General features: G+C 56.3%; 2 protein-coding genes across 5 annotated transcripts; one reads left to right on the plus strand and one right to left on the minus strand.

Moving 5' to 3' along the window:
• Nucleotides 1-49: 49 nt before the first annotated feature.
• Nucleotides 50-24,666, plus strand: BCL2L1 (BCL2 like 1). Of its 4 annotated transcripts, none has more exons than XM_085318391.1 (4): nt 50-248; nt 1,516-1,586; nt 3,007-3,670; nt 22,418-24,666. In XM_085318391.1, the coding sequence occupies exons 3-4, from the start codon at nt 3,119-3,121 to the stop codon at nt 22,553-22,555; spliced, it is 690 nt and encodes a 229-aa protein (XP_085174517.1). In that variant the 5' UTR covers nt 50-248; nt 1,516-1,586; nt 3,007-3,118; the 3' UTR covers nt 22,556-24,666. The 4 variants fall into 4 exon arrangements, with proteins under 4 accessions (XP_085174517.1, XP_085174515.1, XP_085174518.1 ...); XM_085318389.1 differs by lacking the exon at nt 50-248 and adding an exon at nt 383-898; XM_085318392.1 differs by lacking the exons at nt 50-248; nt 1,516-1,586 and adding an exon at nt 383-898.
• A 1,121-nt stretch (nt 24,667-25,787) lies between these two features.
• On the minus strand, nt 25,788-27,353 carry BPI (bactericidal permeability increasing protein). Its single transcript, XM_085318402.1, has 7 exons — nt 27,279-27,353; nt 27,001-27,168; nt 26,704-26,771; nt 26,369-26,411; nt 26,060-26,123; nt 25,910-25,986; nt 25,788-25,829 (listed from the first exon to the last, which is right to left on the minus strand). The coding sequence occupies exons 1-7, from the start codon at nt 27,351-27,353 to the stop codon at nt 25,788-25,790; spliced, it is 537 nt and encodes a 178-aa protein (XP_085174528.1).
• Between the last annotated feature and the right edge of the window lie 51 nt (nt 27,354-27,404).

Here is a 27,404-nt window from a genome sequence, read left to right on the forward strand (position 1 = left end):
CTCCCCGCTCGGGCTCGCGGCGCACTGCGCATGCGCACCGCCCCCTCTTTGCCCCCTCCTACCCTACCGCACCCCCCCGGCGCGGCCCAGGAGCGCGGCGGCCGCCTGGCGGGCGATGAAGGAGGAGCCCGGGGACTGCTGAGCGGGCTCAGGCCCGGCAGGGCTCCCCGCGACCTCTCGCTGTGCTGCCAGCCGGGCCCGCCGGACCGGCGAAGGGGAAAGGCCCGAGCCCTCCGCCGGCCGCCGAGGTGAGGGGCGGAGTGGGGCAGGCCGTGAGTGACACACGGCTCAGCCAATGGGAGCGCCCGCCTCCAGGCCCCGCCCGGCGGGGCTTTCCTGGCGGTTGATTGGCTGGCGGGCGCGGGGGCGGGTAGCGTGGGCCCCGTTCTCGCGGGTCCCGTGGCGGTCCTCGTGCTCGGGCTCCGCGCGCCGCCCGGCCCGCCCAGCCGGCTACGGCGGCCGGCGGGGGGGCGGCTACGGCGGCCGGCGGGGCGGGTGGCGGCGCAAGGGTGTGCTGCTGCCCGGGCCGAGCTGGCGCCCGCTCGGTACCGGGCTGAGGCTGCAGGAGCTCGTTGCTAATAGCAGCGAGTACCAGGAATTGCTCCCCCCAGCCGCGAAGAAACAGGGCTGGGCACCGGCAGTCCTCGCGGCGCGGTGTCACGGGCACCGGGCAGGCCGCGCTCGCCAGGACGGCGGCGCTCGGGAGGACGCGGCTCGCCGCCCCGCCGGGCGGGAATGCCCTTTGTTCGGCTCGGGCCTACCTGGAGGCGGGGGCGTYGCTAAAGCGGTGCCGTTCATCCCGGTAAGCCGCGGGGGAGCCCGGTGAGGCTCGTCCGTCCCTGTGGCTTGCTCGTGTTATGTTTCCGCCCCTCAGCAAATAYGTGAGAGCGCCTGGAAGGTATGTCAACTGCCGTGCGGTTCTAGAGCTCTTTATGGCATTCCTCCCTCCTAGTGATACGGATCACAGAGCTGATGAATGATGCTATCGTTCTTAGAGATGATTTACTGAGAGATTAGATACTGCTTTTTACCTATGACCCATTCTTTCCTCTGCTACACTGACTCACTGTCCAGGTTTTTAGCAAAAAGAGGAAAAAAAAAGGATGCACGTAAACTGCAATCTGTACAATGTGCAAACCAGCATGAGCTCAGGACACTCCTGTTTCAAATAGAGCAGTGACTCCTGGTTTCTTCATAGTTCCTATACTTGATTATCTGTCTTTGAAGAAGCAAACTAAATCTTGGCTCTTCTGGTGCTTATCCCTGAATCTGGTCCCTTTAAGGCTGCTGTGACTGACAAAGCTCAAGTGAAATTTGAACGAGCAAAAAGTCTCAGCTCTGGAGATGAGAACGCCCTGCAACCCTCTGGTCCCTGCAGGCTGGGGAAGGCTGCTATGACTAGCATGGGGCTGGTGCGAGAATGGCAGGGGGCGGGATGGAAAACGTTGTGGGAGGGCCGGGGAGTTGCCTCCTTTCAGTGTCAGATTACTTTAATCCAAACTCTCTCAAATGCAGCTGGTCCAGCAGACGAAGTGAGCTGAGATTTCCCAGCCCAGAGCTTTCTCTCTGCAATTTTTCTCTAGGGGGTGAGTACAGAAACACAGATGTGCTCTCTCTTCAGGCTGTGCCCTGATAGGGGACCAGTGCATCCTGCCTATTGTTACAGATCCTTATGAAAARGGAGATTAAAGGGAAGCAACCTTGATCTGCCTCTCCTTGCAGGCTGTAGTGCAGAGTAGGAATGGAGCTGGGAGAAGCTCACTCCAGTAAAAATGAGTACTAGAAAAGTGCATTGAGTAAAGAGCCTTGAGATGAATGTAGATTCTTCAGTGACTAAAATRCGTAGTGCCTCCTTTGGGGAGTGGGAGATATAGTTTTGTGGAAGAAGTAATGAATTCAAATTTTTGAGTATGGAGATCTCTGACAGTTTAAATAATATTATAAATTCCTTTTATTCTAGAGGCAGTGGTGGTTCCATTTGAGTATAGTAGCTGGCAGACTGATATATTTAGAAGACTTTCTTTGGGGTTGTTTCTGTCCCTGCTTTATTACTAGATATGCTTTTCATAATGCAGTATTTCAGGGCAATACTGAAAACTGTAAAGGGTGGCATTGACTTGTAACCCTGTGCATTCCTCCTTCTGCAGCYACAGTGCTAGAAGCCCTAAACAGACTTCATGTAGTTTTTTTTACCTTCTCTTAAAGGATATTTTGAACCTCCCTCCCTCCCCCCCCCCCTTAACTTCTCCTATTTTGCCTGCGGGAGAGTAAGGTTATTTTTTTGCTGGGATTTCAGAAAAGTGGGGGACAGCTTCTGGCTGTTCAGGAGGCAGCAGGGATTTGATGGTAGTGGCAGCTGCATTCAGCTGTGCACCGTGGTGCACCTGGGAGCCGTGGTACCCAGCCAAGCTAATCCCCAGGGACCGGAAACGCTGCGTTTGATGTCTCACTAGGCCCCTCCACGGGCAGCTGCCGGCGCAGCTCGGGGCAGCTCTGGCCACCGGGACCCTCCGCTGGTGGCCCGAGCAGGCGGTTGCATGGCTGTTGTCACCGTTGGGCAATACCGCGGCAGGGGTGGTGGTGGGGGGTCGGGCCCTTTAACGGGCGGGCCGGGCAGCGGGGCGGTGCTGCCTCCGCGGCGCTCCGGGACTGGCGGAGCGTGGCCGGGGCCGGCCCGCTGCCCCGGCAGAGCCAGAGCCGCCGCCTCAGCCTGCCTGCATCTGGCCTGCCTGGCGGTGCCTGCATCCGGTGAGATCCTGGGGCTGGTGGCTGGGGGACCAGGGTGGCTTGGAGCAAGCTGGAGCTCCCTTTGGGGTTTGGCTTGGTTTTGCAGGAGGGGGTGCGGCTGTCAGCTTGCTGTACAGCATAAACCCATCTGCAAAGGTGCCTGATGACCTCAGTCTAATGATAAGCTATTGATGTTAATGGCATGAATGCACCTAAAAAGCTGGAGTGTTAACCATTTCTTTGCCTCTCCTTTCTTTCCTCTGGCATTTGTCTGTGCAGAGGTCAGATGTTTTCATCAGTCCTGAAGAAGAGCAGAGTCAGGACCTGCTAAGTGTGTTGATCTGCTTGTGCTCTGGACCATGGACTCACTGAGAGTTTCCCTAGTGTGAAAATGTCCAGCAGTAACCGGGACTTAGTGATTGACTTTGTTTCCTACAAGCTCTCGCAGAAGGGATACAGCTGGAGTCAGCTCGAGGAAGAGGATGAGAACAGGACTGATTTTGCGGTAGGGGCTGGAATGGATGGTGTCCTTAATGGGAGCCCGTCTTGGCATCCCCCTGCTAGCCACATAGTGAATGGAGCTGCTGTGCACAGGAGCAGCCTCGAAGTGCGTGAAATTGTTCAAGCGGCTGATGTGAGGCAGGCACTGAGAGAGGCTGGAGATGAATTTGAATTGAGGTACCGGAGAGCTTTCAGTGACCTCACTTCCCAGCTCCACATCACCCCTGGCACGGCGTATCAGAGCTTTGAGCAGGTGGTGAATGAACTCTTCCGGGACGGAGTGAACTGGGGTCGCATCGTGGCTTTCTTCTCCTTCGGAGGGGCATTGTGTGTGGAGAGTGTTGACAAGGAGATGCGGGTATTGGTTGGACGCATTGTATCTTGGATGACCACGTACTTGACCGACCATCTAGATCCCTGGATCCAAGAGAATGGCGGATGGGTAAGAACCACTCTCCTGCGTCCTACTTGTTCAAGACTGTCAGTGGTCTAAAGCGTGGTAGCAGCTCAGTGTGATGTATATACCAGCACATGTCCTAGATCATGCAGGGAGGTAAACTGGTACRTGGCCTTGCTCTCTATATTCTTAATGCTTTGCCACAGGAGGGTCAGTCCACTGTGATGAGGCAAAAATAATTTTTGTCTGGACTTGTCCTCCTTCATCGCTGTTTCTTTGCTGCCTTCTTGAGTGTTACATAAAAGACGGTTTTCTAAGAGCCTTTGGGAGCGAAGTGCCATCCAAGCTTGTCTTTCAAATGGGAGCTCTTGTTCTTGGGCATGTTGCTGGTGTCATTTAGCAGTAGGGAGTGGAGCTTCCTCTGCTATGAGCACGCAGCCCTTCTAAGGGTCAGCCTTGTGGTCTCATGGAGTAATAGCTACTTCTTCATTCTAAAGACAGGACTTTGCCTTCTGCTATATTYGCTGGTGAAGTGAATCTTGCTGCGAATCTTTGTCAGTAGGTTGCTGGGAGCAGCCCCTTTCAGGCCCATCTCAGGGCAGTTGGAGCTGGTGTGGTGCAAGCCAAAGCTGAGGTGTGTRGCTACCTCTCTGCTGGGGAGCTGCTAAATCTGCAGCTGCTTCATACTTGGCTTGAGCAATATTCCCAGCTGCCCAGAGCAGCAAAGTTGAGGTTGCTTTCAATGGTTATGTATTAACATGAATAAGCATTTCTTCAGGAAGCATTCTTGAAATGCCTGGTCTGTCTGTGCAGTATTGCATGGGACTCTGCCAGTGGGAGGTATATGGCCTACAGATGTTTGAGTTTTCTTCTTGCTTCTACTTCTGGATTTTAGTGATTCCCTRCAGATGTAACCTTTACTAGTGCCCACTGGGAAGAGTTCACTGTGTCAATTATTAGCATTTAAATGGTGGAGAATTGCTTGCTTTGCATGTTGGTAAGCTAAGGTCTTTGACTGCCAAGCTGAGTATAGCTCATCAGCAGCAGTCCATCACAAAACCCCTACAGATGTGAAAAGGGGACAGGAACCTCTAAGCCCAGTTCTGTGCGGAACACCCTTCTGACAGAGGTGACCCACGGGAGCCCTCGGAGCTCAGCAGCTCTTTGTGCCTGCTTGGCCTGGCTAGCTCTGCCAGGGACCCAGGAGAGGGGGCAAGTGGATGCACCCAGGGAGAGGGAGTTGGTGCACCCAGGGCGCAGGAATTCCTGGAATGTGGCTGCCCGGGGCACTGCCTGGGTGGGGCTGCTCAGGCAGAGGAGCTTGGTTTCGATTAATAACCCAGGGTCTGCTGGCCATTTCAGCAGGCTCTGTCTGGCCCATTAGCGCTCATCCAGTAGATAACCCTGGCCAAGTGCTGAGTTCTTCCCCCCTCCCTCCAGCTTTGGCTTTTAAAGCCACAGATTAGTCTTGGAATTGAGTGATCAAATTGAGGTTTCCGTGCTGGTGTGGCTGTTGCTGTTAGTGACGGATTGGGTTGTATCCTGGAGACCTAGGCGATAATGCAATCTGATTTTTTGTAAATGAACTCTCTAGGGGATTTAGATTAAATCACTGGTGGAAAATCACTGGTCCCTGCTTGTGGGGAATGAAACACCTCCTCCCWGTGTTCCCCACCCCCAACAAACTATCGCAGTTAAGACTCTTCATTTTTTTGTGTCTGTCTTTAAATTCATTGTTTGGAACAAATATTTGTTCAGCAGATTGCAGAAGGGTCAGGACTGCTCTCCATCTGACCCGCCCACCAACTCTTGCTTTGAAGATCTGTTAGCCATGTTTCCCACCCTGGGGAGCAGCTTTGCACTGTGCTTGTAACCTTGAATGGGGCTCCTAACTCTGCCTGGGTTGTGCTGGTAGCTGAAAGGAGGACAGGTAGTGTGGTAGAGGCCCTGCTGCTGGACGGCGATCCACCACACTGGCCACCAAGAAAGGGCTAAGAGTGTGGCTTCTGYCTGCTGGTTGCAGAACCTGACTGGTACTTTCTTGACTGCTCAGCTGTCCAGCTGTAGCTTTTGTCTGGACACAAGTTTCAGTACGCTTCTTTTCGGAGGGCAACTGTGCCACCCTTGGTGAAGGGATGGCACTGTAACAGCACACAGGGGCCCCGAGAGCTCTTAAGTGCCTCTTGTGTGGTGCGTACATGGGGATGCTCTGCTTCATTTTAGCATGATTCCAGCTGCAGAGAGAAGTGTTGGCCTGATGCCATTTATTTCTCCCTTGAAGAGTGTCACTAGAACAGAGYCCCTCTCCTGCAGTCCTGTTTGCACAGGGTTACGGCTGCCGTTCAGTGTGTCTGAGCTGTTTTACTGGTCCATTCAAACAAAGCTTGCTAAGRGGTGCAGCAGGCAAGTCCCAAGGAGAAGGATACAAGTTCTGGCAGGCCTGCTCTTGGCAAAGACCAGGTGGTTTGCGTTCTGGAGTGTTGCAGCATTTCACTTCCTGGAAAGCCTTTCTGAGAGGGGGAAGGAGTGCAGTACCATTGGAAGTATCATAGAATCTGTTGACRTACAAAGACTTTGTTTCATTCTCCATCTGTGAAGAGTGGTGGAACAAAAGAAAGTGCAGGATGGTACTGGAGTGCAGGCTAGGCTTTGGAGGGGCTATTACAGCTGATGTGTGCTGTGTTGTAACAGTTTTCTTGATAAACCATTTTCTTGGAAAATGGTAAATCYTGCTACCTGATATCAACGTGGATATATATTGTCCAGTTTACTGGCCATACCTTTGTTTTCTCTCCTTTCCACAATTTGCCACTGGGAAAACAAACAAATCCTGAGGCAGGCATTTAACAAGCAGCCCTGGACTGGAAAGAGTTGCTGCCTGTGGGAGCYGTCAAAACTGACTAGGACATTTTCCTACAGCAACTACTCTGACCAGGACCAAATTCCACTAGCTGTAAACTTTAAACAGTAAATCCAGTAGCGATCAAAGGAATTGCAGAAAACAAATCTGGTCAGAGGGAACACAGGAGGGAGAAACACAAGGTTCATCGRAGAGCTTGGCAAGCAGGGATATATTGACCATACTTAATATGTTTGAGAAAGGAAACTGAGCAGTAGTTCTGCTCTGTGCCTTGCAGAGAYGTATCAAAAGTGTCTTGTCCAGTTGTGACCTTCCGGGGGATGACAGTCTCTCTTTGAAGGCTAAAATCCACATTCAGAGTGGGGTTTAAATACAGTGTTCTCTGGGAGCTTGGAGACAGGTCTGTGTGGCAAAGGTTTTTTTGTTTGCAGAGCATGTGATAGGGACCAGCATCAAGGGTCTGTGTCAGGCTGGGATTGAAAGCGCCCAGTGTCTTTGTCATCAGTCTGTAACATCTGAATCCTGACAAAATGAGCTGGACTGAAAGAGAACGGACTGGCTGGAGCTACTTCCTATGTTGGTCCTGTGAATCCCAAGCTCTTGGTGGTCCCCTGCCACGCAGGGCTGAGCGTGCTGGGTTGTACATGTTGTGTTGTTCTGCAGTGGAATGGCGACTTGTGGTTCTGTTTGGGGAAAACCCTTAGAAGATGTCAATATAGCAAACTCATTTTCTAGTTTTTCAATTTTCCTTTGAATGATAGGAAATGATTCAGACTGTGTCATACGACAGACATGCAGCTGGGATTTCATCCTGAATTCTAGTTTCAACCTTCTGAATGGTTTCAGGTTTAGAGCTAGACTTCGATTCTTGGCTCTTCAGAAATGCTTTTTGACCTTGTGCCTACATCTGCGGCTGCTACACCTTGTTGCAAGTAACTTCTCTGGGAGGCTGAGCCTCTTCCTYCCATGCCAACAGTTTGTAATGTAATGTTTGCTGGAGGTTTGACTCTAATGTTAGACTTTAAATGTAGACTCTCCATTGAATACCTCATATATTTATGCAAATGAAGAGTCCCAAATCTACTTGTCCAGATATCCTGCACAATCCTGCCTCCTGCAACTACCACGTTATCTAGTATATCCTGGTTGCTCTGTGAACCTCAGGTCTTGCTGGTTCAAGCTTTCTGGACAGTCTGAGATCAGCGCGCGTTTGAATTCTGCTCTTGTTGTGTTCTGAGATATTGAAAGAAACTCCAGCACTAGGTGTCCATGGCATGTGTTGAAGAGGCGCCTGTTGCACTGTGTGTAAAATGAGCTGCCCCTGGGGAGAATGGTGTTTTCCAGAGGTTTGCCATTTTGGCACCACCTGAGTGAGTATTAACACACTGAGTTTCTGGGGCATTAGGAATCATTGCTCCCCTTCTAGATCAAAGCCATCAGTTCCAAGTTTTGGCTAGCACATAGCAAAGCTGACTKTGTGCTAGGAAGTGGGTGGAGATAACCAAAGGATGCTCTTTGCTATCTCAAAGATGAAGCCCAGCTGGTGGTGCACAAAGCTTATCTGAGCTACAGCTTTTTACTCCATCCTCTGTAATGGTTTTATGGTACATGTCCTTTGCAGCTGACATGATGTCCCCATTGTCATTGCCTGCTTGTGATAAAAAAAAATATTCTTCCTGCCAGCAGAGTCCCTTGTGTCCCTCTGTAGCACTGAACGTTCCCCTGGCTCCGGGGAACTGGTTGCRTGATGATCCTGTTTTGCAGGATCCCAACTGGGGCTCTCTCCTGGGGCGGGACAGCCTGGCTAGTAGCAGGTAGCTGCGTTGTGACTGAGGGGCTTGTGTGAGATTTCTGCTCTGTGCAGCTTTCTGGCAGCTTCGCAAGCTGACTGGGAGCTGGGAGGCTTTTCTGCAGTGCTCTCCAGGAAATGCCATTGGAATGACTTCCACTGCTGCTTCCTGTCCCAGCCCAGCAGCAGCATTCCTGCCACTAGAAAGTGAAAGATGGGAAAGACACATTTTCAGAGCTTTATGCTTCACCCCGTTGACTCAGTTCTTGTTTYGGGGCCCTCTCTGTGTTCCTCCCAGCCTCTCAATGTGTGGTGCAGTTTGATTACATTTCTGAGATCTGTGATTAGAGCAGGCGCCTGGAAGGCAGAACTCCTGATCTGGCTCTTGTTCTGTCACTGCCGGACTGTGACTCAGTGCAGCCCACTTAACCCTGCGCCTTTCAGCAGAAGGGGATAACATTTCCTTCCCTCCCAGGGGAGGCTGTGAGAACTCCAATTTGTCAAGTACTTCTGTAAAGAGATTTTTTTTTTTTAATCCAAACAGCCCAGTATCATTCAAAAAGAAAAAACCTTATTGCGTAATTAACAAACTGTTTTTTACTGTTGTGTATTCACAGCTGCTCTTGATAGCGTTAGTCTTTGTGATAGTCTCCTGCTCCTGTTTGAAACTGGAGTTTAGGGCGCTGTCTGAGCACTGCCCTGAGTATCTTTGCCTGTCTCGGCTGAGATGAGCTGTCAGACCTTGGCAGAAGGGGTGGGAAGGAGCAATGATCTCTTGTTTCCRCTGCAGAAGCTGCAGTTTTCTTGCGTGTCCAGGGTGCTCGGCTCTGGGTGAAAACTATGTGAAGCTCCTGTATGTTTTGCATGCATGGTTTATCTCCAAGAAAGCTGATGTGCGCGCAGCCCACCCCAAGCATTAGTGTGGTAAAGGCAGAAGGGTGGTGCGATGTTTCAAGGCCTTTGCTTAYGCTTCTCTCCTTTTGATTTTTACCAAGTTGTTGAAGGCTGCAAGAATAGCCCCGTCCTGCCATTACAAGGAATCTCTAGTAGCTGTTTCCCCACTAACTGAGAAGCCAGAGTATTCCCAGGAGGAGCTGGAGAGAGGTGGGGGAAGGGGTGGATATCAGCGGTGGCAGCGGAGCAGACGTGCAGAGCCAGGAGGACAGGCTGAGCGGTGCTTCCTGAGACGGCAGCAGAAGAGGGGCTGCTCTTCTCCCCGCTGGCGACCCTGGCAGCGGTGGGGAAATRCCACTGATGTCCACATGCCTCCTGGCGTGATTCAGCGCTGAGGTATTCTCTCCGTGGGGTGGCCACTGCCTTTGAGTGGCAGGAAGCAACTAGCTCTGCTCCTCCACCCTCCCGGGAGGGATGTTACCCTTAAACACTATTGTTCTGAATGACTAAAGATTAACGCTGATAATAGAGGCATGAAAGGGAAACAGTGTCCCTCCGTGCCAGGGCACTCCTTGATTTGCTGCCATGTCCTTGGAGAGGGAAACTGAGTTTTTTCTTTCCCAGCCTCCCTGCCGCCTGCCTGGCGAGACATGCAGGGTGGTATTTGCTGGTGCAAAACCTCTCCAAAGTCAAACTACTAAATGTCCTTGAGATGCTCAACATTAAAGTTAAAGAGTGTGAGAGCTCTCCCCTCGTTGCCAGCTCACCACCAAAGCCCACGCTGAGCACGGCAAAGTGCAGATGCGCTAGGGCAGCCTGGGTTTGGCCCTCCGGGGTGTTGTATACTGCTGCAGCATTCAGGTGGGGGAAAAAAGGTTACACTTTGCCACACAAGCAAAACGGCTCAGGCTGAGTGAGGGTGCTGAGAGCTGTCGGGAGGCAAAGCCGTTAGCAGATGGCTCCAGCTGGGGTTACCGGGGAGCAGGTGTGGGTTTCAGGAGGGGACATCTTAAGAGATGTCAGTTTTGAACCCAGGAGGTTTGAGAGACAGAGCTCGGGCTGCCACGGCTTGCATGCCAGGGAGCTGTGACCTAGTTGTGCTGTAGAAATGCTCACTTTATTTTTTATTTTTAGGTATTTTGCTTATTTTATCCTCATGTTTAATTTAGTTGGAAAGAAAAAAAAATACAAGGGCTGAGCAGTACTGGGAAGGACTGCCTCCAGGCGGAAACGCCCAGTACAGCTCCTCCATGCAGCCAGCATCTCCATCCGCCCGTGTTTTCTCTCGGACACGTGCTCACGTGTACCAACCCAGTGCTGTCTCTCAGGATCTCTTTAATGGGAAACCCAGTGCACTCAGTGCTGCTGTCTGCCTCGAGGGTAGCGAGGGAGGGAGGAGCGGACAGAATTCAGAGCATTAACCAGAGAGGTTCCTGTGGCCACTGGGATTATCTGAACATTGTGCTGTCCTGGTCTTTCTCCCTTCTGCTGATGGGAGCAGGGAGTTGGATGAGCATGGTATGGAACCAACTCTCTGCATTTCAGCTGATGTTATGCCGGTTGCTGTTTCGATAGCTGTTTCTCCGTGCATTAACACAGCATGCCCAAGGAAGGGTAATAAGCTATATTTGAGAAGAGGGAAGTTCCAGGGGTCTGTTTGATTCCCTTGGGGAGAGCTGCTTGAATTTATTGCATTATCCTTCTTCCTGCTCAAGCTTGTGTTTCAGCTGTGTCTGCAGACGTAGCTTCTGACTTAAGTAGATCCAATTAGTAGCTAGCTTCTGGCATCGGTATCCTGCTTGGGAGATCAGCCCTTGAGATGAAGAGCCTCTCGGCAGAGGAGGGGCCGGTCTCGAGGAGAGCTCAGGCAGTCGTTTCTGCCGAGSCTGCCCGCCCCCGGACGGGTCCAGGGCTGCCCCCTTCGCTGGGCAGCCGCGGTCCTGAGGTTAGGGTGGGAGCGAGGCAGGTGTCCCCTGCTCGGGGGCTCGCTCTGGCCGAGAACAGAGAGCAGCCAGGTTCCCTCTGCCCTGCGTTGCTGCCAGCCAGGTGCTCTGAAGGCTGAAATCAAATATGCCGAAATAGGACAACTTGGCAACACTGAGGAGTTTTGAGCGAGAGCAGAAGGCTTCCGGACGGGAGCCGCTCCGTGCTGGGAGCTGTGGAAGGRGGCTGGTGAGCAGAGTCTTGTAGGGCCTTGCCACTGTCGAAGCAGGTTGTGCTGCCTGTGCTGGGACCTGTTTGCTGGAGTTGGACTGTGAGAACAGAGCTGCTGGAATGGGCTGTTGGCGCCGGTGACCTGGCAGCTGCTTCTCAAAGGAGAGTGGAAGAGTTTTCCTTTCTGAGGCAGGGTGAAGGGCTCTACAGAAAGCAAGAGGCAGAGGCTCTTGTGTAACCCTAGGTGGATTTTGTTTGAATGTAGCTAATACTGTGCTTGGTAGGAGTGGGCAGTGGGACAGTGGTCTGCGCTTTGCTGTTTCTGGAATGATTCTGATCTCATTTGCACATCTCTGTGCTTTTTGTTGTCATTTGTGCTGAAAGAGATTGGGGATCCTACAAATGTTCTTATGCCAGGAAAAAAAGGCTGGTGGCAGTATGTGACATTACTGTATGTGTAACTTGTGGCTAGCTGGCTCATACTTTGGGCCGGGATGTGGAAGMTGGGTGTGTATGTGGCCCTGGGTATTTTCAGGGTGACCTAACTTAAGAAAATGAGATGTTGCTACCAATAAGTAGGCAGTCATACCAGTGTTGTAAGTGCTTCCATCTTGTAATGGTATGGCTCACAAGTGTATTGAACTTGTTGGGAGAGTTAATTTTTTCTCCTAGACCAACTGACCTCTTTTGGAAGCTTCCAGTGATTATTTCATGCAACAACATGTTTGGAGGAGCCAAGAGCAGAGTGCAGGCTCCTTCTTGTGCCTTCTCTCTTGCATTTGCTGCATCAGCTCCCCATGCTGCTTCCTCCCTTCAAGTCAGCAAGGATTTTGCTAAAAGTGACTTCACGGGCTGAATCATTTGAGATTTCATATGGACTAACAGGAAGTGAAAACGGAATGAGCACATCTTCTTCCTCTTCCTGTACCTCCACCCTTTCCCCTTTTTCATTCAAGGGCATGGAAGGATTATAACAGCCTTGTGAGACTCTTAGGCTGAAGTGGGAAGTGGTGAGATTTGGCTGGTGTTCCTCAGGGATGCTGGAGAACAAGTGACTCCTGAGGCAGCAGAACCAGTCTGCCTGTCCCCAGTGACCCATCTCCTCTGGGGAAAAAGAATCAAGATGTGCCTGCACCCAGCCTTGTTCAGAAAGAGTSTAGTAGTGCTGGCTTTCCCTGAAAAGTGGGGTTGGAGTAAGGCTTATGGTCTGGCTAACAGCTGGTGAGAGCTATAAGGATCACCCAGAAAGAGGGAACTGCACGTAACACGTAACAGCACTTACACGCTGCACGTAAGCACAGTGTGTCCCTTAGCACAGGTTTCCCCATAGTTACACAAGGGCCGATTGCACAGGAGCTGTGTGATGTTTGGGAAAAGTTATGACGAGGTGAAAATTGAGCTTTGTTCCCAGAGTGTCGCAGGCACGGTGGGCCCTGGAGAGGTGCTTGTGTTACGCACCAGGCTCGCTGAATCGCTCGGGCTCCCCAGCAGCACAGGCTTCGCGACTGTGAAATTAAACCAGGAGTCTTCCTGCCCCCAGAGCGTGCCCCTCGCACAAAAAGCAGGCAGACTGTTCTGCCTGTTGGGGCTCAGACACCATCTGTCCAGTGGGGAGAAGCATCAGAGAGACCGTCTTTCCTTGGACTATTCCATTTAATGCCCTTTGGAAAACAATCCCATTCCCAGCAGGTGCTAATCTCTTGAGTGGATCCGGCTCAGCTTATGTGTTGTCGCTGTGCCTTTGTATTGAGGGYTTTTTGCCTACTCTCCTGAGCATGCCCGGTGCTGGTCTAGGCTTCAGCACCTTTGGGAGTCCGCAACCCAGTTAGTTCTAGGAGAATCACTGATGAAAGATGGATGCAAGTAGATTAGTCATTCACACTACCTCTTGCTTTAATACACATTAATGTTTCAGCAGATTTCTGAAATGGAGCAATTCCCTTCTCTCCAGTCTCTTGCTGTACACAGCAGTCCCTTGGGATAGGGAAAAGGGTTACAGCTGTCATCATAGCCCCTTTCATGTATTTGGAAAATGCTGAAATTGTGCTGAATGGTGCGGGGTTGTTACAGGTTCCCTGGAGCTGGTGATGAAACCAGTTTGACAGGACACTGCCGAGGTGAGGATTAAGGCCGGAATGTGCTAGTGAAGGTTTGTTTCTGCTTGRAAGAGAGCTGGCTCTGGCTCTCTTATGTACAGAAGTCCTGTTTGTAAGGCTTCCACCCCAATTCTCAGGCTAACGCAACAGGAGCAGCCTCTGCTGTTGCCGGTGCCGGCTGAAAGCAAGCAGCTTGCAGGCTTAGCATGTGGCTGCTTGGGGTGGGAGGAGAGGTGGGGACGTGCTTATTTAACCCTTTGGAGCATGTGGTTGTGTCCCTCGAAGTCGCRCGCTGCCCTGGTGCAGGCCTGCCGCAGAGCCCGCATTCCCTGCCGTTGTCATTGAGATTAACCAGCTGCTTTCCTGGAGGTCGCTATTTGCATAACAGTTAGAGCTGGGTCCCTGGGGCGCTGGCACCTGCGAGCGGGCCTGTCCCACCCGGGCGCCAGGTGCCCAGGAGCAGCCCAGAACTGGAGGGGGCCTCTGGACAGCAGATTTCCTTGGCACGAGGAGGTGCCTGTGGCGGGGGGGGCACGTTGTCCTGCCAGTCCCAGTGCTCCCCGCAGTGCCGCGTGGCTGGCATGGCCGCGTTCGGGTGTCACTGCTGTACCCCTTTAGGGACTAGGCTTGAGGCAGGGCTGGGGTTAGGTTAGGGCCATGTGCACACAGAGCAGCCTGGGGGGGTTGGATCCTCTGGTGGAGCAGGGCAGAGAGAGGACCTCCAGGAGGTCTCCTGTGCTTCAGTAGTCACACTGGGCTGTGCTGCACTGTGTTTGCRGGATTCTAGTAGCAGCCTTTGGGAGTATTTCTGGTTTTGGTTTTTCTGAAAGATCTCAGCTGCCTTTTCCCCACTGTTTCAGCTACAGGTTTGTACATGCCAGTCCCATGTGGTGAGCTGGCAGCCCGAAGGGGCTCTGGGAACAGGTTACCGTCAATGTAGGGCTTTGTTTTGGTCTGCACTGTGCTGCTGCCTTTCTTTTTCCATGCTTGCCTCACTTCTCTCAGCACAAAACTGTTCCCAGCATTTCATTAACAAATGTTTGCAATGCAAATGAGTCCCTGCCTGGCCAGTGGCTGATGTTAGACCTCTTAACTGTAACTACAGCTGTGTTACTGCTAAGGTGTAACAGAAACAGTGGCTTGTTTTCAAGTGAAACATTGCCTCATGACTAGGACATGTGGACTAGGAGTCAGATGTTACGGATCATGCTGCTGATTTTTATGCAACTCCAGGCAAATCACTTAACCTCTTTGCACCTCTCTTGATCCATCTGCGAATAAGACTGACTTGCTCTGCAGGAGGTTTTGGAGRGCCAACTGATTTTTTGTAAAGCACGTAAGATTCTTGCACGGGAAGTCTTCTGTGTGCGCTGAGCTGACTGCTGTGGGGTCTGTCTCAAAAGGTGTACGACGCACTCTCGCGTGAAAGCACGTTTCCCAAGCAGACGCACTGGTCGGGGGAGCCTGGGTGCGAGGTGTTATGTGTAGCTGGTACTCGGCATGCGGATACTGTCTCAAAACATGTCCCCTGTCACAAGCTGGTGCTGGCAGTGCTTGTGGAGCAGGAATGGTGCGGACGCTGCACGGTGTGGGGAGAGGTGCTACCCTTGGTGTGGGCCGGCTTCTTCTCCATGGGGCRTTGTGTGCAAAAGGTCTGGTCTCCTCCACTGAGCACCAAGTGACCCTGCATCTTTGCCTGCTTGAGGGGTGCTGTGATGGCAGTGGGGACCCTTTTGGCCTCAGTATCAAGTGTATAGTGAAGGTCTCTAGCTCTTGCAGGAGTGAGTTAGTCTCGGTGTTGAAGTTGGACTAAGTGCCACTGGTTCACAGTTATTAGGGTACTTAGAGCCCAGCTCTTGTTTTCTGGTGTTGAGAGCTTCAGACTGGTTTCTAAGTGACCTCCAGACTTCTCTTCTCCATGCAAGGGAGGYCTTGAGTGTCCAAACTCCTGCGTTCCCCTAGCAGCCAACTTCCTCCCCTTTCCACTCTGCCCTGGCTCAGAACAGACCAGATGGGGATTAATTGCTTGCATCTGCTTCCTTCACCTGCCTTCATGGTTCAATATTACTTACTGAATCCTCTTTCCCTGAATGTAGCAGCTTATCTTGAAAGAGGAACTTGGTCTGCTTCACTTGCCCTGAATAGGGTCTAGCAACTAATACCCCTCCTGCTCAGGCTGCTGGTAGTGTTTCAGCTGGTGCTGGTGAATGAAACCAACTAAAGCTCTGATAGGGATACCAGCAACAGGCTGAAACCTTGGGTCTTCCCCTTGCTGTTTTCAGGACAGGATGTGGACTCTGTTCCAGCTAAACCTTGCATCTGGTAAATCTATTCTTCCACGTGAGACAGAGCACTTTCGTGATCTCAGACATAATCCTGTTTTCTATCTGCTACACTGTCAGGCAACACCACTGATCAGTGCTGAAGTAGCTGCTGCATCTGCCCTTGGAGGCAACTGCATTTTGAAGTGATTGGAATAAATGATTGTCTGCTTTGGTTTGTGTTTGTTTAAACTGCATTAGGTGCTTTGAGAGTCTTTGGGCAGCTGGTGTGCAGGTAAGAGGCTTTCAGCATTGCAGAACCTCACCTGCCCGTGTTCTGCATGGTAAAAGGTGCCAGTGGAGCGCGCATGGGGAGCCTGGGTCCCTAGGTACGCCGTTTCTCCAGAGATTGGCATGTGTAGCTGGGAGGAAGCGCCCACAGCAAATGCTGCTGTAGGCTCAGGCAGGGAAATGTTATGTCCTTCATCAGCACTGGAGGAGGAGGAGAAGTGAAACCTAGGGATTGCCTTTCATGTAGGCATAACCTCTTGCTGTTTCCTCATCGCCGGCATTAGAGCATCCTCCTCTCGGATATGTCTGTCACCCGGGGGTGGGGAAGGGGATGTGACGGGTGTTCAGAGCCTGTGGTGGAACAGCCTGTGCTGTCCGGGGGTGGATAAGGCCCGCACAGGCACACAAAGAGGGTGATTGAGACAGTAACGTGCTGTTGCTACCAGAGTCCTCCTTTTGAGCAACTCAGGAATTCCAAATATTTCCTCTCAGATAAAGGTGACTGGGGGAGGCCAGAAATATCTGGACGTGTCTGGGCAAGCCTGAKATCCCAAACACAGGGCTAGAGAGGTCAGAATTAGTACTCAGCGTGCTGGGCTTCAGGTGCAGAGCCCTCACGGCCCGTGGTGGTGTGGGAACTGAGCGAGCTGCCTTTCCCTAGCCTTCAGCCTGCTCCCAGGATAGGGAGAGAGGATGCTTTTGCCTGTTTTCCCACTCCCCCTGTTCTGGGATCACTGAGCTGCTCCCAGGGGACACATCTGTGCTTGTGGTTCTGCGGTCACTAAACTATCRGTGGCTCCTTGGGATGATTGCCCCAGGGAAGGGGAAAGGCTTATGTCAACTGGTCCTGGGCAGCCTGGAGCTGCATCTCCAACAGCAGCTGCCCTGTTCTTGGGGAAGAAGAGGGGGTTGTGTCCCCTTCCTTCCTGCCCCGGGCTCTTGTGCTCCTCTCCGCCTGTAGCACCCGATAGCTCTCRGTTTGCCGTATGCCATTTATCTCTTGTTCAGCAAACACTTCCTTTTCTGAGAACTAAGGCCTCAAAACATGCTTCTTGGAACTGGCTTTCCCCAAGCTCCAGGGTACATACCATTGAAAAGGCAGCACGGAGGGTCACATGCCAGCCCACCCTGACTTCCCACTGGGGCTGTGTGTCCTCCCCCTCCCCTGCACTAGTTATGGGGGCTCCCTCCTGGTGCCTGTCTCTGCCACTGCAGGAGAAGGTGCTTTAGTGCTGCAGTACCAAGCAGAAGAGTCCATTTCTTTTGACTTCACTTGTTAAGCAGGTTTTTGCTGGTTGAGGAACCACAAGGAAAGTGCATCTTAACCCCTCTGCAAGGAGAATCTGTGCAGCTGGGCAGAGCAAGCAAACGTGGTGGCATGTGCTTCCTAGCCCTTGCCATGCACCTGCACCTCCTCTCTGCCCTGTGGAAAGGGTAATGGGGGCTTGGACAGTGTCTGGCAGGAGTGGGGATACATTTTACCCTTCTGTGGGTTTCCCAGGCAGACCAAGAGAATTGTCCAGATGACCCTCCTTCCCCTTCCCACACTCAGTTTTGTGGTTGGTTCTGCTAGGAGCAAAAACCTGGATTCTGGGAGCAGGAGCTGAGGTGGTGGCAGGGAGTGTGAGGGGGTGCTCCTACCCTGGCCGTGCTGTGGTGAGCAGCCAGCCTGGCCTTCGTCTCTGCTCCCCCTGCTCCGTACTGCCCTGCAAAGCAGCTCCTGCTGCGAGCAGCCCGGTCCCGGGAGCAGTGTGCTGGGCTGCAGTCAGCAGCAGCTCTGCAGAATGGCTGTGTGGCCCCRTCTACGAGAGCAGCGCTCCAGTGAGGTGGAGATGTCTCCTCGGATGTGGCAGGAGAAACTGAGGAGAGGTGGCAGATGTGTTGGGTGTATTTGGCATGTAGCTTGGTGGGGCAGACCTTAATTAATATCCAAGCAATATAGCCTTCTCTGGGAAACTTAGGATCTGTGCAGCATCCTTCCTGCAGGCTGAGTGGTGCTGCTGCAGCACCAGTTGCTCTGAGTGCCTGGCTGGGACTCGCCTCAAGGGCCGTTACCTTCTCTGGGAGGGAACGAACACCCCAGTACCGTGGGATATAATTTGGGCAGTGAAGGTACTCCAAAACCAGGCATTTTGGACAAGCCTATGTTTTGTGCTGTATGTACTCGTGCTCCAGGTTTCCTGTGTCCTCTGTCCTCACCAGCCTGCTCTCAACTTGCTGTCGCTTGTCATGTTCTGTCACTGCTCTGCTGCTTGTCACCATGTATCAGCAAAAAGATTTCCTGTGTTGTAATTAAAAATATCCCCTCCTTGGATTTGGAGTTGGCTCCCATCTCCTGCAGTAAATCACTTGCTATTCTATGGCTCCTTGACCTTCTTCCAGGGACAAGGACTGAGAAGCAAGCTGCAATCACCCTCCTTTATATTTAAATTGATGCCATTAAGGCATTTTAAACAGCCCTGTGAAGCTGTGATGCTGTCAGCTCTCCAAAGCGTAGGTGTTTACTGTTGGCAGAATGGCGGTGCCTTAGGTGGGGGAGCTACATCAAAGGCAAGTGCTGGCCAGGCCCTCCTGGGAGAGAGCCTCGCCAGGGCAGGCTGGGGAAAGGGGCAGGAACCCTCACCTTCTCCTCGGGGTGGCCCTTGTGTGTGACTCGGGGCCTGTCTGCTCCTCCAGCAGTGGAGCCGGGATGCAACACAACACCTCTGCAAAGCCTGCGCCAGCTGGCAGGCCCGATGGGAAACCTGTCGGCCTTCTGCTGCTCTTTGTAGGTGATGGGAATCACTGGAACAGTTGTCGTGCTCCTGAACAAAACTTTGAGCAAGGCTGTAATAGTGACGTGCCCTGCAGCAAGCTAGCAGGAGCGCGTGTTGTCAGAGTACTCTATCCCTTGGGTCTGCTAGTATCTCGTTACAGCAGGGCAGCATTTGTGAGGGGGTGGAGGGGTGAAAGGCAGTCGGGGAAGGTCATGAGATACTGGAGACAGTACTTCACAGGAGGCAAAGAAGAGCTTTGAAGGACAGCAGAATGGATGGGACAGGGGCAGGTGCTGAAATACCTAGATCCCACGGACTGTTATTAAAATGCTTGTTCCCCTGCGGTGGGCGTTGATAACTCTGGGACTAAGGATGCTGCACTGAGAGGATCTAAGACAACTGGGTAGTGGAGGAGGTGCTGCAGGGGTTGGAAAGCCCATGGACTGCTTGTGTGTAGCATGAACAAGAAAGATTTGCTCTTGCAAATCCCTTATTTTCCTTACCTCAATAGAAAAGGGATCATTTTACATCTTCATGTGTAAGAGGCTTACCCAGGTGCCAGTCAGTATCTGTCCTGGTAAAAGCTATGCGAGGAGGCCRCGCTCTGAGATGATCAACCGGCTGTTGGGGTGAAGTCACAGGCCTCGTGAGCCGCTCTGTGAGCGGGAAGGTCTGTGGCAGAGGAAAGGGATGCAGCCCAGACACCCGGGCTTGTAGCACACCTTGCTGTGAAAGGCTGTGCGTGAGCATGYGCGTGCAGACCTGCGGCAAGGTGAGGAGATGCTCTGCAAGCTGTGACAGTGCAGGAACTGTCTGAGGGGTTATTCTGTAGGGACTAGGGGACCGGCGCTACTTTTTCAAATAGTAATAGAGAGGCAGTTGCCTAAAGAACCTCTTGGTCCCAATAGTGACCGACCCTGTGGATCCCATGGCAGCAGCCACTGCTCATCGTGGGAGCTGTGAGCAGGAGGGGAGGCAGCTCGCTGCAGAGCAGAGGACCGGGACGGACCCCAGGCGAGGGTGCTGCTCCTGCCACCGGGGGGGCTGTGACATGGGTATGGCGTCAGCTGGGCTTATCTCTGCTTTCCCAGAACAGCTGGGTTGCTGGAACTGCGTTTATTTTCAGGGAACAGGGGATCTTACTGGGAAGATGGGCTCTAAGTACGACACAACTAGGATCCTGGAAAAAGCAGACCCRAGCCAGGAGTCTGGCTGCAAGCTTCTCCCAAGGGCTCTCAGGAGAGCAACTGTCCCTTGGGATGGAGGTGCATGGCGCTGGCAGGCTCTCGCTGTGCTTTACTGGTTCCTCCTCGCTGTGTGCTCGGTGCGGTGGCAGGGAGGAGGGCCTGCTTTCCTAGTGAAAGAAAACAAAAGTTAGACTGAACCGTCCTGCTCTCTGGCCCGCTGAGCTGGAAGCGATCCGTGAGGCCAGAGTTACACAGCTTCAGCTCTCTGTAACCCTGGTGTTCTGCTGGGCTCTGATAAACCTCAGAGTCGCTGGGGTGTAAAGTTCTTTCCTTTGTGTAGTCTGCCCGGTCGTTGAACTTGGATCCCTCCTTCCACTGCAAACAGTGTGCGGCCCTTGGGCCTGGGCACTTAACCTCATGGTGGCCCAAGGTCTGGGATGGACAACTAGGTCTCGGGAATTCTGGCTTCCCACTTAGCTATACAGACTCAAATGTAAATGTTTAGCAACCGTTTAAATGAAAGAGTTCCTATCGATTCCCGTGAGTTTTCTATGTAATACCAGCCTTAAACCACCTGGGCCACCGGTGTGTGTTGGAAGAACCTGTTGAGCAGCGAAACAGCCCTCTCCACCCATGGCCTGCAGCCAGCATTGTGCTGCACTCACGAAACACTGGCGAAGTGGGTCTCGGGCCGCGAGGCCTCCCTGCGGTGAGAAGGGCCCTGTGCCTCGGTGCCCCGGGGGTGGGAGAGGCCCTGCGGCGGGGGCTCGGCGCCGCGGCCGAGGTTCCCTGGGGTTTGACGCCACGCTGGTTCTGGCGTCTCCTGCCYGCGCTGCTGCGGGCTGGCACGGGGCGTCCTGCCTGCGCCCGAGCTAGCCCGCGGCACGCCGCCTGCGCGCTCGCTGTCAAGGCGCGAGCTCTTGGGCGCGGGGAGGCTCGCTGGGGCGCKCTGCCCTCTCCCTGGGGGCATGGGTTGGCAGCGAGACCAGAGTTGCGCGGGCCCTGGGAGGGTGTAGGTGCTCTCTCACAGCCGTGTTCCCTGCCTCCCTCAGTGGAGCGAGGGGCTGTGACGCTTTTCTGCGCAGTGGCACTGTTGAAAGCTGCCTGTTTTTTGCCGGTGCTGGAGATGAAGGGCTGGAGGAGGAGGTCAGCTCAGACGGGCAAGTCTGGAGTGACTGCATTCCTGGCTGGGCCTTGTGTTTGGCCCCATCTCCTGAAACTCTAGGGAAGGCAGGAATTTCTCAACCCGGAATGGCTGGCTTTGCAGCAATGACTCGAGAGACTGAAATGCGAAATCCAGAGCGTGTTGTGAAGTAACCCGGAGCGGTCAGGGCTGTGGGAGTGTTTGTCGTGCTGGGATCTGGCTGAGGGGCAGGGGAGGTGGGAGGACGTGCTCTTGACCTGAAAGCAGCAGGGAGACGTGGTCTGTGCTCGTACTGTAGCCGTAGGCACCAGCTGTACTGCTGCTCCCTCAGACCTCGGCAGTGGAATAAAGCCCAACTTTTTCCTGCTGCAATGATTTCTATCGCACTTTGATGCTAATTTTAGAGAGCCTAGAGCACGTGATACATCTTCTGCCCTGCCCTCGTGTTCTCCTCACAAATCCCTTCTGGCATCCAGTTCTCTCATGACTGGTCCTGTGCTTCCCCCTTCGCCCTGTGCGCATGATTCAGAGCAGGGAAGCACAAGGCTGCTGTCATCCGCTCTGTCTCCACTGCTGCTTTCCTGCCTGCAGGAGCGTGACAGCCCTGGGCCTTCCTGCTCCTTCCCCTTGCATCTCCCTCTCCTGAACCATGGAGAATGCAAAAGCCGCAGAAGGCTGCAGAGAGACTGCTGCCAGAGAGACTAAGGCAGCTGGAGGAAGGCCCACRACAGCCCAAAGATGCTGTGAGCGTCTGCAGATCTGTGTGACCACAAGGTGGCACTTGCAGGATGCCTCTCGGCCACCTCCAGCYTTGCGGAGGAGGTGGCCTAAAGCTACTTGTCCCGGGAGAGATCCCTTCTCCATGCAGCCAGGGGAGCCCTTCACCGTGGTAGATGGTGCAAAGCACAGACCTGAGCACCCTCATGCCAGGGTGAGACCCTCACCAAGTGCTCCCTTCCCTGCCTGGAGAAGGACAGCCAGCTGCTTTACATGCACAGAGGATCTCTCCCTCTCCGCTTGTGAATGAGGCTTCTCAGGTTCGCGTTTGGGGAAAGGGTGGTCTCTGCCATCCTTTAGTGCTGCCAGATCCAGAAAAGTGTGTGTCTGTGTCTTAAGTCTTGCTGCCGGCAGGGGTATCCTTCCTGCCTCTGCTCTGCTCCCACCACCCGGATTTTGAAGCCTTCCTGTGCTGCTAGTGAGAGCTGATGGGAGAAAGCGAGGCCCAAGCACGTGCAAGGCCGTGTGTGAGCAGTGCTTTGGGAGCAGCCATAGCCAGCTGCCGCCAGCTGCTCAGGGCAGTGGCCCTGCTCTGTGTGCTCTCCCAGGCCCCCTGCTCACTGCTGCTTCTCTTCCCTCGCAGGAGCGGTTTGTAGACCTCTACGGGAATGATGCTGCTGCAGAGATAAGGAAGGGCCAGGAGACCTTCAACAAATGGCTCCTGACTGGGGCGACTGTGGCAGGAGTGCTCCTTCTGGGATCTCTGCTGAGCCGCAAGTGACCCGACACCAAGTCCTCCCGTCGCCRGGACAGCTGCGCCTTCACCGCAACATCCACTACACTCCGCTCCCCAGCACCGTCACCGTCGCAGGGGGGAGACCCCCGCCACCTCCTGGGGCAGCCGCCCTGCTCCATGGAGCTCTCTTCCCAGTGCCACCAGCTCCTTTTCTTGTAGCTCCTCTTATTTTCCGTTCTGTTGTGTTATAAAGGCGCTGAGACCAATGCAGCACTTCAGCCAACAGCTCCTAGCACTGGGGAGATCCAGGCAGCTGGGGGGAGTACTGGCTAGAAGGTGTCCCAGCCCTGCAGGTCCTCTAGGTCACTTTGAGGAGAATAAACAGACTTATTTTTGCATGTGTGAGTGCGTGCGTGTGTGTAGATGTCTTACTAATATAAGGTTCCCTAGCCAGAGCAAGGGCCCAGACTCTGTGACCCCTCCTGTGCGTGTGCTGTGTCTCTGGCTCGCGGGCTCAGCACCTGCACGGCGGCTCCCAGCCCTGCCCTTGGGTGCTGCTCTGCGGCAGCAGCCGGAGCGGGGTGCAGGAAGAGGCCAGCTGCTGAGGAGGACGGCGCTGAGCTCTGCCAGCCCTGCAGCACTCCTTTCCCGTGGCGTTCTCCGGGCAAAGCTGCTCCCAGCGCTGCCATGCAGCTTGCTGGGAAGTCACATGCCCACCGGGAGCTGCGAGGAAGGGTAAGTGCTGTAGAAGCTGATGGCAAGAAGCTCTGAACTGGCCTGTCTGTCCCAAAACGCCTTTCTAGGTGATGTTCTCGTGCCTGTTCTCCTCTGGCATCAGCTGCTGGGAGCTGAGGCCCAGTCTCAGGTGTGTAGCCAGGAACGTGTGTCAGGCCCAGGGCTGTGCCCAGTGGGAAGGGATCTTCCTCCTGCCTCTTCCTCTGAATGTAGATTGCCGTGGGGCAGTGCCTGGCCTCCCGTGTTCCCTCCTGTCCTGCCCTCCCACGCCTGCTCCTCGGGGCCCTGCTCTTTGCTTTGCTCTTGAATTGGGGCTGGGACTGCAGGCAGGCGGGCGGGGAGGGCGCTTTCCCCGGCCGCAGTCCTGAGCCGGGGCGAGGAGGGCAGCACAGGCTCTGGGGCAGGAAAGGGAGGACACGCTGGAGGCACGAGGGGCTCCCTGGAGAGCCGGGCTGGCGGTGTCCCGAGCAGCTTCCAGCAAGCGCAGGAATAAATAGCRTGGGCACGGAAGGGGCTGCGCCTGCCCCCGCGGCCCGGGCCTCTCCCTGCGGCTCCTCCTCGGGCCTGGGCAGCGCGGCAGGGCAACGCCTCGGGGCCGGGAGCAGCGCCGCCGCGGCCGGGCTCCGCAGGAGCGCGACTCCAAGGAAGGCGCTGAGCGAGGGCGGGTGCGGGGGCGAAAGCTCCCTCCTGCTGCCGCRGGCCCAGCGAGAAGGGCCGGGAGCCTCTCGAGGGGGGCAGCGCTCGGGGCGGCAAAGCCGATTGCTGCTGACCTCTTGCTAGCTACGAGCCGGCCGTGCCGTCCCGACTCCCCCGGCCCCATAGCGCGGGCGGAAGGGAGCCCTGTCCCCGTGGCGTGGCTGTGACGGGTGCGTGCTGTGCAGGGTGCCTGGCTTCTCCCCGCTCTGCTCCTGGCTGCTGCCGGGGCCTGGGAGCCGCAGAGGCGCTGCAAATCGTAAYGCTGAAGTTGGCTTCTGCAGCAGCCTCTTGTTCGTAGGAGACCACCAGGAGACCCAGGCTGTCCTCGCGGGCTTGTCTCCGTGTACATACCGCCCGCGCTCTGCTGTAAATATCCGAGTAGTTTTTATTCATTTGTGAATACTCTAATGCTATTTTTGTTATCTGTATGTCTGTATTTATGTGTGGTGCCGTGCTCTCCGCGGAGGCCGAGGCGGGCGGGTGCCGGGGCCTCGCTCCCCTGCTAACGGCGCRCCAGGAGAGCGGGGGCAGAGGCAGCCCAGGCACCGGGGCCCTTCCCGCGCCCTCCCGGGCCGCAGCTGCCGCCGGCCGCCCCACCGCGCCGAGCGAGGCCCCCACTCTCCGCCCTCCCCGTGTAGGAACCGCTCCCTGCGCGCCCTAGGGCAACCGTCGACTGCTTAGGTTTGCAGGTGGAGGTGAATCCACTAATAAACTCTGTCGTTGGAGCTGCTGCTGGTGCTGTGGTTCTTGGGGGGAGGGGGGGGGGAGGGGGAGTCGGCTCTCGGCTGGGCCAGTGCCCTCGCGGCGGGGGCTGGCTGGAGCCCGGCCGGGGGCTCTGGGCATTTCTCCCCTTTGGGGGTCTGAACAGGCACTGCCGACAGCGGCACGGCTCTTCCCTGTGCCCGGGGACAGCTGGGGGCACCGGGGGAGAGGGGTTAATCCTGCCCTAGGAACCAGCTCCTGRGGGGGCTGGCGCTGGGCAGGGGTCCAGCCCAGCCCTTCAGCTCACCCAGCACCAGGCTCGCGCGTGTGTCCAGCACCTTCCTCCCCTCCGTCGGCGAGTGCGGCGCTGGGGAGGGCCCCCGTGGCCCGGGCTGCAGGGGAGCCGCCGGGCCGGCGCAGGGGACTCCTTGGGCATTTTAATTTTGCACAGTGACATGTTTGCCAAGCAGCAGCCGCTCGGGCACCGTGGCCCTGCCAGCCCCTGGGCCCGGGGCGCTGCCCGGGCGGGCTGCAGCCGCGGCGGGTGCCGGCAGCTGGGTGGAAGCGGCGCCCACGGGGCTGCGGGGCTGCTCCAGCGCCCCAGCTCCCGCACTGAGCTGAGCCCCGAACAGGAGATGGGGCTGGGAGGGCTCTGCCCGCTCCTCGGCTGTGCCGGCTTGCTGGCGCGGTGGCACGGGGGGGCCTGGGGCCGGGCTCGGCGGCGCGGAGGCCGCGGACACCAGCACCCTCGCGTGGGCGGCGCAGGAAGCGGCCGTGCAGCCGCGGCCGCCCCGGGGCGGCGGGTCCCGGCAGCGCTGGGTGCCATGCGGGGGTGGGGGGGTGGAGGGGGGGCGGGACAACGCCTGGCCCCAAACGGGACCGGGGCAGGGAATGGGCCCCAGCCCGGCCGCGGGGCCGGGGACGTCTCTGCTCGGGCGGAGAGGACACAGACATCACACCGGGCCGAGCGATGCTTCCCCGTTTAATCACTGCCGGCGCCGCGGGGAGGTGAGGGGCTGCCCGGGCCCACGGCGGCGGCAAAGCCACCGGCTCCTCGCTGGCCACGGCCGGGGGGGGGGGCCGGGGCCTGCGGGAGGGCTCGGGGGCCGTGGCGGGGCCGGCGGCCCGGCTCGTCGCACCCGGCTCAGGGCTCGTACTGCAGGTCCGTGGCGATGAGCGCGAAGCCCTAAGAGGAGAGTGGGGTGAGCGGGACGGGGGACACCGGGCGCGGGACACGGGGTGCGGGACGGGGGACGTGGTACCCACCTCCTGCAGCGTGACGTGGGGGTTGAGCAGGCGGAGGTGGCGCACGGCCGGCAGCGGGAAGCCGGCCCGGAGCTTCCCTGCGAGGAAAGCGGAGCCGTCAGCGGGGCAGCGGGGGCGGCCCGGGGGCGGCGGGGAGGGGGCAGCACTCACGGTTCGCGTGGGGCACCCCGAACACCCGCAGCCCGAAGTTCAGCAGGTTCTGCAGGTTCTTCACCTGCGGCACACGAGGAGCCCCGTGAGCCCGGGCGCGGGTGGGCGCCCGGCGCGGGGGCTGCCCCGGCTGGACGGGCGCCTGAGCGTGCGGCACCGCGCCGCGGCAGCGCCCCGCGCCCGGGGTGCCTGCGGGCCGTGGCACGGGCCAGCCCCGGCACACGGCCCCCGGGCCGGCACAAAGCCCGTGGCCGTCGGGGCCGGGTGCCCTGGCACGACCCCCCCCAGGCCCCATCATGGCCCGCTCACCTCCAGCGGCCCCACGTGCGACTCCACCTGCGCCACGCTGAGCCTGGACGGAGAGAGCGGGGTCAGAGCAGGCTCGGGGAYGGGGTCACCCCCTCCCCGGGACGGGGACAGGCACGGGCTGACCCCAGGGCGGGGATCTGCAGCAGGGTCCCGCTGGCCTGGCGGGAGCCCGCCGAGCCAGGGTGCGAGCGCCAGGCGCAGGGCTGGGGCAGGAGGCGATCAGGGCAGGCGAGAGCAGCCCCGAGGAGGGGAAAGGCYGGGGGTGGAGAAGGGGGAGCGTCCCTGGGGGCTCCCAGGGATGCAGCACCCTGGCCCCAGGTGGGGGACTTGCTCACCCCACCAGGCTCACGGAGCCCCTGATCCTGCTCGCGGTGAGGATTGGCTTCCCCGTCACGTTGGCGTCCTGCAGCAAGAAGAGATGTTGGAAAGACTGGGGCAGCGCCTGCAACCCAGCAACCCCAGCCCGGCCCAGCATCKCCTGGCACCYGCCCAGCCAGCTCCTGCRTGGCCCAGCATGGCCCAGGTTGTCMCCAGTATCACCTAGCATCATCCCAGCCAGGCGTATGGGGCAGGTGACCTTCTTTGGGGCCTGGGTCCAGATCCCCTTGCCCCCAGCAGCACCAGACACTCACAATATTCAGCAGAAAAGCGGAGACGCGGGTGGCGTTGGGCAGGACTACGAAGGCCTCCACGGAGCCGAAGAGGGCCAGGCGCAGGCCGTCGGGGTGGCAGGAGAGCAGGGGCTGCCGGCGGGCCGAGAGGCGCAGCTCCATGGGCTGGTCCGGATAGAGCTCCTGCAGCTGGGGAGGGCCAAGGCTGGGCTGGGACGGAGCTGCAGCAGCTCCACAGGGACCGGCCAGGCTCCAAGGCAGCCCCCCCCCCAGCCAGAAAAACCCCATCGCTGTCTCACCTGGGCGTGGGAGGTTGGGGATGCGTCCCGACCAACCTGCATCCCATCCCGCCTGCACTGCACCCCCTCCTTCATCCCGACCAGCCTGCATCCCATCCCGCCTGCACCGCATCCCCTCCTTCATCC

The sequence above is a fragment of the Rhea americana genome, unplaced genomic scaffold (genome assembly GCF_003343005.1).
Source record: "Rhea americana isolate MKP2758 unplaced genomic scaffold, rheAme1 scaffold_532, whole genome shotgun sequence".
Taxonomy (NCBI): domain Eukaryota; kingdom Metazoa; phylum Chordata; class Aves; order Rheiformes; family Rheidae; genus Rhea; species Rhea americana.

Bases quoted from the DNA above. Each gene is read 5' to 3' on its own strand.
- BCL2L1 (XM_085318391.1), top strand. From the start codon at position 3,119: ATGTCCAGCAGTAACCGGGACTTAGTGATTGACTTTGTTTCCTACAAG. The intron at 3,671-22,417 runs GTAAGAACCACT...CTTCCCTCGCAG, and splicing joins TCCAAGAGAATGGCGGATGG to GAGCGGTTTGTAGACCTCTA.
- BPI (XM_085318402.1), bottom strand. From the start codon at position 27,353: ATGAAGGAGGGGGTGCAGTGCAGGCGGGATGGGATGCAGGTTGGTCGG. The intron at 27,169-27,278 runs GTGAGACAGCGA...GGCCCTCCCCAG, and splicing joins CCCCAACCTCCCACGCCCAG to CTGCAGGAGCTCTATCCGGA. The intron at 25,830-25,909 runs GTGGGTACCACG...CTCTCCTCTTAG, and splicing joins CCCACGTCACGCTGCAGGAG to GGCTTCGCGCTCATCGCCAC.